Source organism: Microtus pennsylvanicus, chromosome 6 (assembly GCF_037038515.1).
Source record: "Microtus pennsylvanicus isolate mMicPen1 chromosome 6, mMicPen1.hap1, whole genome shotgun sequence".
Lineage (NCBI taxonomy): Eukaryota > Metazoa > Chordata > Mammalia > Rodentia > Cricetidae > Microtus > Microtus pennsylvanicus.
The window spans coordinates 1,354,593-1,371,680 of NC_134584.1; the positions used below are offsets into that span (position 1 = coordinate 1,354,593).

General features: G+C 56.7%; 1 protein-coding gene across 2 annotated transcripts; it reads left to right on the forward strand.

Annotated features, from left to right (window-relative positions):
- The first annotated feature begins 4,039 nt into the window (after positions 1–4,039).
- Positions 4,040–15,392, forward strand: Lingo3 (leucine rich repeat and Ig domain containing 3). Of its 2 annotated transcripts, none has more exons than XM_075975423.1 (2): positions 4,040–4,573; positions 12,301–15,392. In XM_075975423.1, the coding sequence occupies exons 1-2, from the start codon at positions 4,425–4,427 to the stop codon at positions 14,117–14,119; spliced, it is 1,968 nt and encodes a 655-aa protein (XP_075831538.1). In that variant the 5' UTR covers positions 4,040–4,424; the 3' UTR covers positions 14,120–15,392. The 2 variants fall into 2 exon arrangements, with proteins under 2 accessions (XP_075831538.1, XP_075831539.1); XM_075975424.1 differs by having other exon boundaries at positions 4,481–4,823.
- Positions 15,393–17,088: the final 1,696 nt, after the last annotated feature.

Genomic DNA, 17,088 nt, shown 5'->3' on the forward strand with positions numbered 1-17,088 from the left:
CCATAAGCCGCAGAAATCGAATTTATCTGGAAGCTTCCCAGGAACGCAAGCCCCCAATTCTTCCAGAAACCAGAGGCAGAAGGAATATTTTCCAACTAGTTTCTGAGGCTGCCGATCCCACTGGATGAGGATGTGGTGGAGACAGAAGTCAGAGACTACGTCCCCTCCCCACCTGAGCAGACAGCCCTTCACTTCTCCGGCAACTGACCCCAGCCCGGTGTGGAGGGATGCGGAAAGGGATGCCCGCAAGCCTGTGGTCCTGGCTCTTCAGATCACAGCAGGTGGAGGTCTGTCGTGATACAGTCTCAGGAAAAAAGAAAAAACTTTATTCTCAGGTTGCCAGGCCTAATGAACCCATCCTGAAGTCCCAGCGCAGCAGGAGGATGACAATCTGCAGGTTGGTTTGAGCTGCATAGACAGATCCTGTCCAAACATGGGTAGTATTAAGAGTCTGTCCTTGCCACCCAACCTGAAGGACTGAGTTCTGCCCTGGGACTCTCACAAGTTGACCTCTGACCTCTGCATGTGCCAAGGGTGTACCACCCATACAGAAAATAAATGTGTGTGGGCTGGAGAGATGACTCAGCAATTAAGAGCACTGACTGCTCTTCCAGAGGTCCTGAGTTCAATTCCCAGCACCTACATGGCGGATCACAACCATCTGATGATCTGATGCCCTCTTCTGGTCTAAAGGCAGACATAAACGCAGAACACTATATAAAATAAACAAATCTTAAGAAAAATATATTTTTTTTTTAAAAAGAGCCAGTTATGTTTTAAAATTTTTTAAATGTATGAAATATAGTTTTTAAAAACCTGATGCTGGTCGGTGGTGGCGCTCGCCTTTAATCCCAGCACTCTGGAGGCAGAGGCGGGCAGAGCTCTGTGAGTTCTTAGGCCAGTCTGGTCTACAGAGCGAGTTCCAGGACAGCCAGGAATACACAGGGAAACCCTGTCACAAAAAGAAAGTGTGTGTGTGTGTGTATGTGTCCCAGCTTTTGAATTCTGGGGATTTGAACTCGGGTCCTCATACTTGAGAGCAGGCATCTTTACCTGCTGAGCTATCCGGTGGCCCTAGAGACCACTTCTTTTCTTTTCTTTGTATATAAGGGTGTGTTACCTACATGTCTGTCTGCATAGGTCAGACAGTGGCATCGGGTCCCTGTAGTGGACAGTTATTAGCCGCCCTGTGGGTGCTGGGAACTGAACCCGGGGCCCCTGTGGGAGCAGTCAGTACTCTAAACACTTGGCAGTCCCTCTAGAGCCAAGAGGCCTCCTTCTTTCTTCCTTCTGTTCTTTCTTTTGTGCTTTGAGACAGGGTCCCTATGTAGTCCTGGCTGACCTGGAGCAGAGGCCATTTTTAGATGATTTCTAGTCCCCTCTGGGAGTGGGAGTCCCCTTACCGAGGAGTTCGACGGATGTTCCCCCCCAATCCCGGGCAAGCTGGACTGAAATCCCCTCTGCTTAGAACTCCTCTTAGGGAGTGTCCGTGCCTTTTCCGATGTCACCACCTCCTGTAAGTGTCCAAACATTTGTTTTTGATCACTGGCAGCCGTGTAAACACCACAAGTGCTCAAGACTGCAGGGGCCATTAATGTGACTCACAATCTGCAGACAGAGGTATTAGGGCTCAGAGAGGGTTGTCATTGGCCTGAGGATGCACAGCGAAGCCTGCCAATCTGGGGTGAGGCTCAAGACACCTGGAACCCATGACTTCACATGTTAGTAATTGACAGGTCACCCTCTAGTTACCAGGGAGGCCCCAGGTCAGGAGTTGGGGGTACAGCTGCCCTCACCTGCTTGGAAGGTGCCACACAACTGTGTCAGTCATAATCCAGAAAGGAAGAGACCTGAGGCATTTATTTCAAAATGCATTGCTGTGCTTCGGGGTTCCCACCAAGTTCATCATGGGATCCCCACGCTGTCCCCAGGCCACACTGAACTGAGCATCCCACCCCTCCCAGGCAGTCACTCACACTCCTAACCACACCCACGCTCCTCCATCAGCGGGAGCCACCCTTGCCAACCAGGTGGCCCATCTCCATGGCAACGTCCTAGCCACAGGTGGTCGTAACCTTGGCAACCAGGTGCTCACCGGCCCACTGCTCAGAAGGCTGTGACCCTCCTGCGGCTCTCCCACCACACAGCCTCCCATCAGAGGCGGCTGTGAGAAGTTGTGGGGTGGGGGTGGAGGAACCTGCAGGGACGCCGAGCTCAGAGAGGGCAGCGGACTGCCCCTCAGCACCACAGACCTCAAACACGTCTGGTACCCATTAAGCATCAGCGGCATCCGTGGCTCAAGCGCGTCTCTGTCCTCAGCCGACTCCTACATGGGGCAGAGAGTGACACCCTGGCTGGGGATGCGGGCAGAGAATGCCGTGGTCTCCGGAAACCCCCATTCTCTCCTCAGACCACCCTATCCAGTTCTCAGCCACCTCTGTCGCTAGTTCAAGACGAGCCTATTGGCTGCTGGGTGCATGCACGGAGACCGCGCTGCAGGGTAAAGGGGGAAGAGCAGACATAAATAGGAGGAATGAGTAAATTATAGGATATCTTAGGAAATTGCAGGGAGGCTGAGAACGGGGACAGAAGGCAGCCGGGTGGGGATGTGAGTCAGGAGGAAGCATGGGCGGGCGGGGCAGACAGCTGAGGAAGGCTCTCTATTGGGCAGGAGATCAGCACGTGCAAAGGTCCTGAGCTGGGAACCAGTCCCATCTGCCGTGAGCTTGCCCTGCTCCCTCGCCACTCAAAGCAATAAAAGGAAGCTGGATAGAGCCCCCCAGCACCCTGGGGTCCCCCAGTCATTAGAGGTCTACAGCACTAGACACGGGAGCTTCCAGATCCTCAGATTTGAGTGCTAACCCTGGACTCGGACAAGTCCACGTGGCCTTGAGCCCACATGGATCCACGTGTGGCTTTGGCACTAGCTCTCCCTACCCGTGCAAAGTCCAGTATACCATGTAGTTTTGTACACAGTAGGCACTCAATAAATCCCTCTCCCAGGAGTCCCCCGAATCAGGTTATCACAACCTTGGGGACTCAGAGCACATCAGTACACAAAACAGGGCAGACCTGGTGTGGAGTTGGGGCCTAAATCCAAAAATATTGGGGTGTCACTTTTTTTCTAGACCTTTGCATGGAAGAGAGCTTCTCACCGGTGGCTTGGGTGGGGGGGCTGGTCCATGGTCTCCCAGGATGCAGTTTCTGGGCCTCAGGCCAAGATGACAGTCTGGAAAAGGAGCCTGCTGGAGTCACAGGTGGCCAACACCAGGCTGCCACTAACTGCTGGAGGACACAGAGGGCAGACAAGATGGGGGTTGGGGCGGACATGCACTCTGGCTCCCTCAGGTCACTCCTCACTGGGGACAAAGGCAGCTGAGTCAGAAGCAGCCAGCCCCTCCTCAGGATGAATGCCCACTGGGCCTCTGCTCTGGGGGACTGCCAGCCTCCTTCTCTCCTGTCACACGGGGGAGCCCTGGTTCCAGCTGACCACTCATCGGGCAGGGACAGGCTTCTCACCCCTGTTTTGACAGATTGATCTTTTTTGTTTGTTTGTTTTTTGTTGTTTTTTGAGACAGAGTTTCTTTGTGGCTTTGGAGCCTGTCCTGCAACTAGCTCTGTAGACCAGGCTGGCCTCTAACTCACAGAGATCCGCCTGCCTCTGCCTCCTGAGTGCTGGGATTAAAGGCGTGTGTCACCACCACCCGGCAGATTGATCTTATTTTTAACTCTGCATGTGTGCATACAGGAATCCATAGACCAGAAGGGGGCTTCGGGTCCCTGGAGCTGGAATTACAGCTGGTTGTGAGCTTCCATGCGGGTGCTGGGAATAAAAGCCCTGTCCTCTGAGAGAGCAGCCAGGGCTCTAACTTCTGTGCTATCTCTCTGACTCTCCCTCTTATCTCGGGGTTCTCTTCATGTTCCCCTATGTGTGCGTCGATCTACCTACACCAGGCTGTGCGTGCTGAGGTGCACAGCGCGGTCCCAGGCGCAGGGAAAGGCACCGGAAAGAAGGGGAGATGGTGGCAGCCATAGCTCTGAGTAGCAGGTGGAAGAAGGCGGGCAGGAGCGCAGTGGGGAGCTATGACAGGCTCTGAAACTCCCTGGGGGACAAGGCCACTCAGGGATGAGGCTTGACAAATCGGTCAGGTGTGTAGTGCAGTGCAGATGGTGGAGGACTGGTCTGACAGGGAGGGGATAGCGGAGGAGTTGGCGGTTTCCAGAAGGTTCCAGCGGGACAACTTGCCTTATCTGGGGAGCCCCCAAGCATTTCCGGGAACTCTGTCTGCGGAGGTCCCTAGGACCAGGAGGTGCCAGGCACGCGGAGTGCCCGGGGGCTGCGTCCCCATCTGCCCCCGACCTGCTCCAACACGTGTCGCGAGCACCCTTTGCTGTTCGCGCGCGCCCTAGCCCAGCGCACGGGGATGCGCGGCGGGAACGCGCACGGCAGTGCCCGGGAGGCGGCGGTAGCGGCGGTGGCAGCGGTGGCAGCGGTGGCGGCGGTGGCGGCGGTGGGGCGGCTCGTGGCTGCTCAGAGCGGCCCCCGTGCCCTGTCCGAGTCGGAGCCGCCCAGGTGAGTGGCATCACTGCAGCCCGGAGACCCCCCCCTCCGGACTCCCCTCGCAGGCTTCTCTTCAGCCGCTCTGCGCCCCCGGGAAACTTCGGGGTTGTCCCCGCCTCCGGGAATGCAGTCTAGGGGATTGAGGGGCGCATCTCGGGGAGCACCCTGGGGGACGCGGAACGGAGATGCGCACTGCGGCAGGAGGACACCCGGGATGGAGTCAAGGCTCGGCGCCCTGCAATCCCCCGCCAGCCAATGCAGGGTGAGGCGCGCGAGATTTATTGGGGGGGTCTACACGCGTGACTCGCGCATATTTGAGGTCCCCGTGGGGAGGAAATGGGATGCTAGGCAGACCCCGGCACATACACTCTGCAGGCCTGTGTCCCAGCAGCAGCCACGGTGGTGGGGGCGTCCGTCCATCCCATCTCAGAGGCCAGGCCTGGTGTCTCCTGGGTCCTGGGTCCTGGCCAGGGAGGCCACTGGGCCCCATTCAACAAGTTGGGAGACGCAGAGCTTGGGTTCCAGTTGGACACAGGTGCATGTTCCCACTCCATCTCACAAGTGAGTGCTCCCAACGCCAGAGTCCCCGAGACACAGGTGTCCCTCCTCCCAGTGGGGAGAACTCAGAACTTGGGGGTCTGATGCATTTGGGAACCTCTATTGGTGCCAGGCAGCTTCTTGTGTGTGGGGGGGCTCAGAGCCCAGGCCAGGCCTGAGACCCCCCCCTTATTTCCAGTGGCACTGAGGAGGGGACATCCAGTGCCTGCCGGTTGATGACTGGGATGGGGTGATTGGGACTTGGAACCTGGTGGGGATTTTTAGCAAGAACAAATCCGTCAGAGCGAAGGCAACCTGAGAGGGCTCCCCAGAGGAAGCATCCAGCCCGCAAAGGCAGGTGTTAAGGGGTGAAGGACAGAAGGCAGGGCGGCTCCACTGGGAACGGAGGGTTTCAAAAGCTCGGTCCTAGTCCCTCTGAGCTGTAGCAGCTGCTTGGATGGTCTCAGGTGACCCCATGGGTGACCCCTCCACACAGACTCTCAATGAGGTGTGGGATGGGGGACCCAGTGGGGCCCCATTAGCCTCCTAATTGCTCTTCTGTCCCTTGTCCTTTCCTACAATTGACACTCTATCCGGGCAACCACTTCCCCCCAGGATCAAGCACTATGATGGGTATCATCAGTTCCCACCCGTGCAGCACGCATGCGCGGCCGGCCTCAGTGTTTCCATCTGTAGAGTGGGGGAGGCCGTTGCCATCCACCCCCAGATGCAGCCAGGCTGTGATCGCTCCTCAAAGGGTGGGAGCACACAAGGTCCCAAACCCGAGGTTTTTGTGCCTCTACCCACAGGGCTGTCACTCCCAGGCACTCATGAGTCACAAGCGACTCACCAGGTAGGAAGGTTTTTAGCAGAACTTCCCAGCAAGCTTCAGAATGAGAGGTGGGCAGCCCGGGCAAGCCGCCTACCACCTCTCCGGTCAATCTTGAGAACACCAAAGAGTCGGCTTTAGTAAAATCAGAGCTGGCTCAGGTGACCCCCGGTAACCTCCCCGCTCCCCAAATGCTGCCGTTTCTGCTTTCAGGGCAAGCGGTGAGCAGATACAGTATATACCGGGGGCTCAAGTGTTTGCCAGTCTAGAAGCTTCCTCAACTTTTCTGCTGCGACGGGTGGTGGGGAGTCCACTCCTCCCCTCAGGCACAGGCTACTAAAGAAATTGGGTCAGAAGGACCCCTGCCCCCCAAAACAGCGGACAGGGACCCACGGCAGATGGGAGGTTAATTAGGGCTTTAATGAATTGTCATGGATTAAAAGCCCCAGGAGGACCTAGATCTAGGACGGGAGAATGAACCAGCCCTGGAGGAGGGGGGCTGGGAGAGTGTCCCCAAAAATGCACTCAGAAAGGAGGGTGCTCATGGGAGTGTACCAAGCCTGTCCTCACCCCACTTTACCCTATACTCTTATTGTGGTGAGGGGACCCAGGGGTGACAGACAGGAGCCTGTCTTCCCCCAGCACTCAGCTTCATTCTTTCCCAGGATGGCCTCAGTGTCCTGTGGCCGAAGAGGGGACAAGGGACCCCGGATTCCCAGCACACCTTGTCTTCTCTTGGACCGAACACTTCTTTGTCAAATTCCCTCAGAATTTGTAGCCAGAGAGAGTTGGGAGGGGTGGCAGGAGAGGCCCGGTTTCCCAGACTGCTCCTGGGGGCCCCCACAGCATGGCTCAGACAGATGTCAGACCCCAGGGTTGAGAGTCTCCATCCTCCAGCAACGGGAAACTCCCTGGCTACCAGGCAGTCACATCCCAGTCCTCCTCCAAACCACGGTGGCCCTGGGTGAGAACCCCCCAGGCTGCTGGTGACCCCTGAAACCCCCCAGGCTGCTGGAGAAATCCACCACCTGCCTCAGGGACACACCTCCTCCTCAGACCCAGGGAGCACGGAGGCCCCTTCCTCCCTCTGCCAGCCAGTGTCACAGAATCTTCCTGTTTTCCTGCCTGCCTCCTCTGACTATCTCGAGGTGACACCGGGTCACAGTGGATTCAGGACAGTCCCATAGGCAGGGCCCTGCTCCACAGGAGGTGACCTATCCTAGGCCCAGGATGGTCCTATTTCCATAGATTGAGGGCAGCCACTAAATGCTTGCTGAACGAGGGAGTGAGGGAGATCTTCTCCTAACCTAGGCAGCACCTGGTGGAAACTTCTAGAAGCAAGCCAGCCCAGGGGTTCTGCTTGGTTTTCAGGAAAATAGGGAACTGAGGCTCAAGGGAGATGAACAGGGATGTGGCTGACCAGATCTCTGTATGTGCACATATGTGTGGTAGTCAGGGACTCTGAGCTGGTACTTCCGACCATGCCTTCTCTTGCTCTGTATTCCTTGGCTCCCTGGGCACTGGCACGGGGTGGCCCAATCGCCTTCCCTTCGCTGGCCCTGCAGCCTCCACTCCCCTCCTTCAGGAAGGTTCTCCAAACCTTCAGCTGATTTACTCACATTTTTTCTGTCCGTTCATCCTCAGAGAGCAACAGGAACAGGACACAGTTGACCATCAAGTGTGGGACTCGTGATAGGAAGTGTTCAGAACGGGGGAATTCGGAGACAGGACAAAGATTTGTGGGTACCCAGGGACTGAAGAAGGGAAAGGGATGATGGAGGTTTAGTTGGAGGCGTTTTTGGATGTACTGAGAGGCCCTGGGAGTCCACTGGAAACCGTGGGCCTTCAGCTCAGGGGTGAGGGGAGCCAAGGATTAGAAGGACGGTGTCTGGGCAGGCTGGACCCCTTGCAGCCCGCCCAGGCTCCCAGGTCCTGCCAAGGCTGCAGCAGTGGCTTCTCATGCATATTAATGAGTCGTGTCCTTGAAGCCTTAGGTAGGGCTCTTCCTTGGGGGGCGGGGGCGGGTATCCATATGGGGCTTGTCAGACCCTAAAGCCCCACGAGGGCTATCTCAAGGGTTCTACCATGGGGTAGGAGTGAGAGAGAGCCCAGAAGGTTTCAGATTCTGGTACAGGAGGCAGTTGTCTGCTCCTATTGTCTGGTGCAGAGCCTCAGAGGGGCCTTTGGGGACAAAACTGTCTTTTTGTTGATTCTTTATTTTTACAGTGTTAGGAATGAAACCCAGGATCTCTCACGCGCTAGACCAGTGCCCCACCCCGACCACGCCCCAGACCCTCACTGGGTATTCTAGGCGGGGCTCCACCCCAGTCACGCCCCCAGCCCCCTCACTGTGACCCTGAGTCACACTCTAGTCCTATTTTACATTTTTGGTTTTTTGGGTTTTTTTGTTGTTGTTGTTGTTGTCGTTTTTATTTTGGATTTTCGAGACAGGGTTTCTCTGTAGCTTTTTTTGGTTCTTGTTCTGGAACTAGCTCTTGTAGACTAGGCTGGCCTAGAACTCACAGAGATCCGCCTGCCTCTGCCTCCAGAGTGCTGGTATTAAAGGTATGTGCCACCACCGCCCGGCTATTTTACATTTTTGATTGGTTTGTTTGCCTGTTTGTTTTTTGAGACAGGGTTTTCCTTTTTTTTAAACATTTTTATTGATTTTTATTGAGCTCTACATTTTTCTCTGCTCTCCTCCCTGCCTCTCCCCTCCCCTTCAGCCCTCTCCCAAGATCCCCATGCTCCCAATTTATTCAAGAGATCTTGTCTTTTTCTACTTCCCATGTAGATTAGATATATGTATGTCCTCTTCGGGTCGAGACAGTTTTTTTTTTTGTGTGTGTGTAGCTCTGGCTGTGTTGGAACTCATTCTATAGGCCAGGTTGGCCTTGAACCCACAGAGATCTTCCTGCCTCTGCCTCCCAAGTGCTGGGGTTAAAGGAATGCACCGTCATGCTCGGCTAATTTTTCCCCAGATTTGTTTATTTTATATGTACAGTATGTTGCCTGTATGATGTCTGAATCGCTTGTGCGCAGTGTTCCAGGAAACCCGAAGAGAGTTGGATCCCCTGGGAACAGAGTTACAGGGGGTTGTGAGCCCCTACATGGGTGCTGGGACCCAAACTCGGCGAGCATCTGGAACTAATCACTGAGCTATCTCTCTAGCCCGGTTCCCCTTTTTTATTTTGAGAGATGGTTGCACTAAATTACATCTTGTACTGAAATTCACAATCCTCCTGCCTCAGTTTTTGGGGCACTGGGATAACAGGCCTGTGATACTGCCCCCAGTAGGTTTGGGATATCTTGGTTTTTAGTTTTCTGACAGAGCTGCCAGCACCTGGTGGGGTGTCTGGCGGTTGAGCAAAGCACCCCCTTTTCTGCCTGTACTGCCAAGCGTGAGACTGGGGTGCCAGGCGTCAGTCTGGGAGACACCAGAGACTGGCCTCCGTCCCTGGAGTGGGATTGAGGGGAGCCCGGGTGACGCCCACAGGAGGGCAAAAGATGACCACTGAGCCAGTCCTACTGCCCCACTCTTGAGTCAGCATTGCTGACAGTCTGAGGCCTGCCGGGGCTCAAGTGGCTCAGAATCCACAGTCAGAACAAAAAGGCCACATAGTAGTTTAGTCCTCAGAAGGTGAGGGATGCTCCAAGTGGAACCAGGACCTGGAACAGACGGTTTTGTGGTGGCCCTCCCCAAGGCCACAGAACAGCTCAGGGCCCCAAGACCAGGCTCTCAGCACAAAGGAGATTCATTTTCCCCAGAGGGACAGAGGACAGGAGATGGAGGAAGGGACATTTGTCCCTGAGGGACAAAGGGCTGCCGCCTCTGGATAGAGGGGAGACAGGCATGGCCCATAGGCAAATGGCGGTTTATAAAGGGAAAGGGGAAACCCCGCGTTAGGGTGAGGTGGTCTGTACTGACTGGGCGTGCTAACTAGATGAGAGGAGAGGGTGACTGCTCGCTGGCCCTTCTCCTCAGCCTCAGGGAGGGGCACAGACTTTGGGAGCTAGCTTTGGGAACTAAATCTAAGGGTTTAGCAAGGCAGAGGTGATGGGGGAAGGGCAAGGCCTGCCAGAGCCATGCTCCCCCTGCTCTGAAGGGCTAGTGAACCTTCAGAGGAGAAGAGAGGGAACAGAGAAACCAGCCCATCCAATGGCATCCTCCGTGTACCTCACAACCCACTGCCCAATGCCCTGGACCCCAGGGACCTCAGCCCAGAGGCCCAGGACCTGGAGCCGCCCTGGAATTCCAATTCCCACTGTCATCAGGGACCAGGGATTGGCGCCTTCGGCCCCTGCAGTAGGTTCAGGATTTCAGAGGCTCAGAGGGGGTTTCCTCTTGCCTGGGGCAGCCAGCATCCTCACTGGAGAGTGAGATGGAAAGGGGCTTCCGAAACCTGCAATTCCCTCTTACCTCCGCAAACGTCCAGAAAGGACAGTAAGTTCCTTCAGGCACCGAGTAAAAAGGGGCAGGGTCCAGGCTGAAGAGCAGACGGTGGCTTCAGATAGCTGCCATTCACGCGCCCCACCCCCCAAGGCTTCTCTAACACACCCTGCGGAGATGACAGGGCCAGGCCTGCCGGGGAGGTTAGAGTTGAAAAACTAGGTCGTCCTTTGAGTGGCCCCTGCCGGGCTGGCTCAAGAGCACTACTGTCCCTGAGCGGTGGAGTAATTACAGTGAGAGAGCCCTCGCCCGCGCCCTGCTAGCCCGTGCCCTGGACGGATTTGGAGGCTGAGCTTTGAGAAGCCAGAAGCAGAGAGAGTGCAGGGGCCATCAGGGATTGCACAATGAGGCTGTGGTTCAGTGGCTGCGACCAGAGACTCCGGACCTGTCAGTCCATGGCATCGTCTATGAGAACTGGAGGTTCTTTACTGAGAGGACGCAGAAACAACGAGCAGTAGGTGCTCAAGACCACCCACATAGACAGCTCCGGGCTGCCCTGAGCTACCTGAAGAGGTAATGGGGATGGCCCAGCCATGATGTGCTAGTGGCATAAATCAGATCTGAGCTCAGATCCCCACCACCCTCATGAGAAGCTGGCACAAGGGCACACTTCTGCATCTCAGCGCTGAGAAGCAGGAGATCCTGGGGGCTTGTGGCTGGACCACCTACCTAGTCAGCAGACTTCGGATCCCCTGAGGGACCTTGTCTCAAAACACAAAGTGGAGAATGAATGCCTAGGACTGCATCCCACTCTGGGCTCCACATGTGTGAACACACACCACAGAAAGACAGCTGGAAAGAGAAGGCATGATTTTAGGCAACGGCTGCACCCTGACCACGCCCCCAGCCCTTCACAGGGGGATTCTAGGCAAGGGCTCCACCCCATCACGCCTCCAGCCCTTCACTGGGGGATTGGCAGGGGCTCCACCCTGACCACGCCTCCAGCCCCTCACTGGGGGATTCTAGGCGGGGATTCTCCTTTGCACCTGTGCCTTCCAGTCTCTGTCCTCACAAGCCTGGCACCAGGGTCACCAGGGTTGCCAGTCTGCTCTGTGGAACACTGAGAAGACAGGAAGGCTGGCACAGACTGCTAGGTCTTGCCTGGGGGCTTCAGCTGCTAACATGCTATAAATAGTTGCCTGGCAGATGGGAAACTGTTGCAACAGAGGCCAGGCAGCCCCGGTCCAGCTGTCCCTTCCCCACCCTGACCCCTGGGTCTGGGCTACAGTCAGGCTGTTGGGGGAAAACCCAGGAAGTCTCAGCATCTCACCCACTCTGGAGTCAGGGTCTTTGCCCTGGCCTCTCCCACAGCCATGGGGGTCATCATGAGTGACCAACTAGGTGTCCTCAGAGGGAGATATCCTCCGTCACAGTTCCAGACTGCAGATAGTCAAACCAGGGTGTCCACTAGGCCTGGCATACTTAGGTCCCCCACCCCAGGCCCTGGGCAAGGTCCTTCCCATCTCCCGTCTCTCTTAGGTTCTCAGGCTCAGGTATCATCCTGCTCTGCTTCATCTTCAAGGTTAGAGTCAACTGCTGGTGAGTTGGAGGCTGACCTGAGCTATAAAGGTGTTTGTTTTAACCTCATCTACTTGCGCCAGGTGTTGCACGGGGTCCTGCTGAGTGGGCTTGTGGGAGCTGGTCTTTCATTGAGCACAGCGCCCTCAACGGCCCTGCAGGCTGCAGGATATGTCAGAGCCTATTCCATGGCTGAGTTATACTCAGTGTGGATGGCCCATGCTGTGTTTCTGCTGCTTGGTCGGGGGCAGTGGGTTTCCGTCATGCATACTGTACCGTGGGTATCCGTCTGGAGATCTCCTCGTTGTGCAGTCACAGGTCAGCGTCTCTGGTCATGTCTGGCTGGGATTACAAGTGTCCAGGTGCCATGTATGGATAATGTCACACTCCCCCTTCCCATTTCAGGTGTCCTGGACGATGCTGGCGTGGCCCTAGGCCCAGACCCTACACCATGACCTGCTGGCTGCCTATGCTGGGCTTGCAACTGCTACTGTTGCCCATGGCGCCTCCTCTGGCCGCTGGCTGCCCTGCCCGCTGCGAATGCTCCGCATCCACACGCATAGTGGCCTGTGGGCGCCGCCGGCTGACTGCCATCCCAGACGGCATCCCAGCCGAGACACGCCTGCTGGAGCTCAACCGCAACCGCATCCGCTGCCTGAACCCTGGGGACCTGGCCTCGCTGCCCAACCTGGAGGAGCTGGACCTCAACCACAACGTGATCGCACACGTGGAGCCTGGGGCGTTCGCCAACCTGCCCCGGCTGCGCATCCTGCGTCTCCGTGGCAACCAACTGAAGCTTATCCCACCCGGCGTGTTCACGCACCTGGACAGCCTCACGCTGCTGGACCTCAGCGAGAACAAGCTGGTCATCCTGTTGGATTTCAGCTTCCAGGACCTGCGCAGCCTCCGGCGGCTGGAGGTAGGCGACAATGACTTGGTGTTCATCTCCCGCAGGGCCTTCGCGGGGCTGCTGGGGCTGGCCGAGCTCACCCTGGAGCGCTGCAACCTCACGTCGCTGTCCCCGGAGTCGCTGGGCCACCTGCGGGGCCTGGGCGCTCTGCGCCTGCGCCACCTGGCCATCGCCGCCCTGGAGGACCAGAACTTCCAGAAGCTTCCGGGCCTCCTGCATCTGGAGATCGACAACTGGCCGCTGCTGGAGGAGGTGGCCCCGGGCAGCCTCCGTGGGCTGAACCTCACGTCGCTGTCCATCACGCACACCAACATCACGGCCGTACCGGCCGCCGCGCTGCGACAGCAGGCCCACCTCACGTGCCTCAACCTGTCGCACAACCCCATCAGCACGGTGCCGCGGGGCTCCTTCCGGGACCTGGTGCGCCTGCGCGAGCTGCACCTAGCCGGGGCCCTGCTAGCAGTCATCGAGCCGCAGGCCTTCGTGGGGCTGCGACAGATCCGCCTGCTCAACCTCTCGGACAACCTGCTGTCCACGCTGGAGGAGAACACGTTCCACTCCGTGAACACGCTCGAGACGCTGCGCGTGGACGGCAACCCGCTGGCCTGTGACTGTCGCCTGCTGTGGATCGTGCAGAGGCGGAAGACCCTGAACTTCGACGGCAGGCTCCCCGCCTGCGCCACCCCGGCCGAGGTGCGTGGCGATGCCCTGCACAACCTCCCTGATTCCGTGCTCTTCGAGTACTTCGTGTGTCGCAAGCCCAAGATCCGGGAGAGGCGGCTGCAGCACATAATGGCCACCGAGGGAGACGACGTGCGCTTCCTGTGCCGGGCCGAGGGAGAGCCCATGCCCACCGTGGCCTGGGTGACGCCCCAGCACCACACGGTGACGGCCACCAGCCAGGGCCGCGCACGCGTGCTGCCTGGGGGCACGCTGGCAGTCGCGGACACGAGGCCCCAAGACAGTGGCACCTACACGTGCGTGGCCAGCAACGCCGGAGGCAATGACACGTATTTCGCCACCTTGACCGTCCATCCGGCCGCCAACCGGACCCAGGGCAATGGGCTCAATGAAACCCAGGTGGGCGTCCGGTTTCCGCTGGACCTCACCACCATCCTGGTGTCCACCGCCATGGGGTGCATCACCTTCCTGGGCGTGGTCCTCTTCTGCTTCCTGCTGCTTTTTGTGTGGAGCCGCGGCCGAGGGCAGCACAAGAATAACTTCTCCGTGGAATATTCCTTCCGTAAGGTGGACGGTCCAGCAGCCGCGACCGGCCAGGGCGGCGCACGCAAGTTCAACATGAAGATGATCTGAGTCGGCCCCACGGTGGGCTGGTGGGGACCTCTCAGACCTCCATCCAGCCCCGGATAATTCCACCTATGCATATCTGTTTTCCATGGGGTAAGCATGGAGGCCGAACGTCCTCGGTTTTTGTAGACATCTATTTGACCGTTTTTGAGCAGATCACACACCTTTTGCAGTTCCTGGCTTGTTTTCTAATGGTTTCAACCTGTCTTTTCCACCCTCTGCTGTGGCTCCTGGGCTGAGACCCAAAATGGCTGGGGACACTCAGGGTCCAAGGTTCCCTATGCAGGTGCAGGCTGTGGCCCAAAAGCCTCTACTCGGCAGTCAGGTTCCCCAGAAGCCTATGGTGGGTGGCCCCTGGGGACACTGGACAGACATAGTGCTTACAGTGGATGCCTCTTTGGCTCACTGGGCACACACAGGGCCCAAGGCTGCGGGGACCCTGGGAGGACAGGGTGTGCACTGGCTCCTGTTCACTGCTACTTGGCCAATGGCCAACCTGGGGCTGCCCCAGGCCCTGCTGAGTGGGAGCCCCATCCCCCACCAGAAACTTCGACCCGCCTGGAGAAGCCATGTCCCCTACAGGTCCCTCCATCCTGCCTTGCTGTATTCCTAGATACCTGCCCGCAAGAGTGGCTGCCCTGGGTCCTAGGAGAGCCTCTGCAGATGTAGTCCCCTTGGGGCAGCATGAGCAGCAGGGGCTCAGAGAGCAGACCCAGTCACCTATCCCAACTAGGTTCCTCCCCCAGCATCCACCTCTGTCCCTTCAGTTAGGGACAACAGACTGCAGCTCTCCTCCTGCCCAGCTGTGACATCTGTGGTTTCCTGGGCCCCTCGGTGTCTTCCTTTACAGAACATATCTGAGCCTGCAGCCTTTGCCCAGAGAGTCCAGAGAGAAACACAACTTGATGCAATCAAAGCTCAGACCAAGCTTGGCTGGGAACATGGGGACCCTTTGGTCCTACGCTTCCTCCTCAACCTCTGCATCACAAGACATACGGGACTGGGTGGAATGGCATCTCCAGACTCCATCCCTTTGGTCCTGGAGTATCCTCTTAGTCCCTGTTGCCATGGCAACCCTGAGGGTCCTCAAAACAACAACCAACGCTATTCAAGTGCCTTTAGAATCATTAAAAGACAGGAGGGGTACACTCCCGGCAGGGCTAGGGGTCATAAGTGTCAGAACGTTACAGTGGGGTTCCCCATTCCCAACCTCTATCCTCACCCACTGCGTTGAACTGAAATCCAATAAAACAAACTGATTTAATACAAAAGTCAGGTTTTTATTATTATTATTCCCATAGGGAGGTGAGACACAGAGCGGCTGGGTTCCTCCCTCAAGGTTAGGAAGCTGGGTGGCTCTGGCTGCAAGGGTGACCGAGGTGGATGTTGGAGGTGGCAGAGACCATCGTGGTCTATACACCAGTCAACTCACTGAGGCGGTGGAGGCTGAGGCAGGAGGATTAGGTACTGTAACAAACTGTCTGTAGACCTCAGCACTGGGCCTCACCTCACCTCAGACACATGGTGTCACCAGCAGCTGTGGGACGGCTCTCATCTCAGCACGAGCTTCAGGAGCTCAAAGGCAGGTGGGCTGCAGGCAGAGACAGTTTCAATGATTGGGAAAGTGTAAGTGGCTGTGGCAGGATGTGAACAGAGATGGACAGTGATTTTCCCCTGGCCACACAGCAGGCAGAATGTATAACAAATTCTAATTAGTCTTAATAAATAAAGCCCAGAGTCAGATATTAGGGGTGAAAGCTGAAGGATCACAGGAGCAGTGAGGCCAGCCACTGACTTTTGACCTCCACAGACACCCTCAGACAGAGGGGTGAACCTGTCCTCAGACTGCACTGAGCTCCTCTATTTTTATTATGTATAGTGATCTGTCTGTCTGAGGGCCAGAAGAGGGCACCAGATCTCATCACAGGTGGTTGTGAGCCACCATGTAGCTGCTGGGAATTGAACTCAGGACCTCTGGAAGAGCAGCCAGTGCTCTTAACCTCTGATCCATCTCTCCAGCCCACTGGGCTCCTCTTTCCGCCCAGCCATACACTCCTGTCTTCACCTACTAGTGCTGAGTGGGATTAAAGGTGTGGGATCCCAAGTGCTGGGATCTTTGTGTGAGCTGTTTCTCCTTTAGACCCTGTAGCTCAGGATGGCCTTAGAAGTAACAGAGATCCCTCTGCCTCTGTCCCCGAGTCCAGGGATTAAAAGTGTGGGCCACCACTCCCTGACCTCTAGTGGCTTAGCTCCGCATTCTGATCCGCAGGCCAGCTTTATTTGCTAAACCATAAACAAATATCACTCCAGCAGAACAGGGCTGGGAGAGTTCTCTGGCAGAGTTGGACAGTGACCCCACCGAGGAGGAGGACATGAGCCTCAGAGAAGGCCCCAGGATGTGCTGCCTGGTCTGTAGTCCCCCCTGAAGAGAAGTGTCTGTCCCAGCTCTTGGCTCTGAGACCCTAGCCTGTCTTTTTATAATTTATTCTTTATCTATTATTTAACAGAATCTCATGTAGCCCAGGTGGTTCTCATGTGTGCTACCTAGCTGAGGGTGACCTTGAATTTGGGATCTTCTGCCTCCCCCCCCCCCAATGCTGGGAGAGCCGCCTGCTCATCTTTGCGCCTCCCTTACCCCTACCCCAGGGCTTGCTCACTTCAGGGTCTCAATTCCTGGCTTCTGTCCTCGAGGGTGCTAGAGGTGAGGCGTGTCCCTGGGAAAGAAAGCCCCTGCCCCACCCTGGCAGGGGCCAGGCCCATGTACTTTCTTCCCTTGTCAAGGGGCCCGGGCTAGCTTTGGGGGCTGAGTTCTTGGGGACTTACTACCTGTGTCCTCCTGATGTCCACTGGTCTGGACATTATCCCAGTGTCCCGGGAGATGACTGGCACATCTTATTTATTTTTAATATTTATTTATTATGTATACAATATTCTGTCTGTGTGTATGCAGGCCAGAAGAGGCCACCAGACCCCAT

Excerpts from the sequence above, each read along its gene's own strand:
- Lingo3 (XM_075975423.1), top strand. The coding sequence starts at position 4,425 with ATGCGCGGCGGGAACGCGCACGGCAGTGCCCGGGAGGCGGCGGTAGCG. Across the intron at positions 4,574-12,300 it reads TCCGAGTCGGAGCCGCCCAG|GTGTCCTGGACGATGCTGGC; the intron begins GTGAGTGGCATC and ends TTCCCATTTCAG.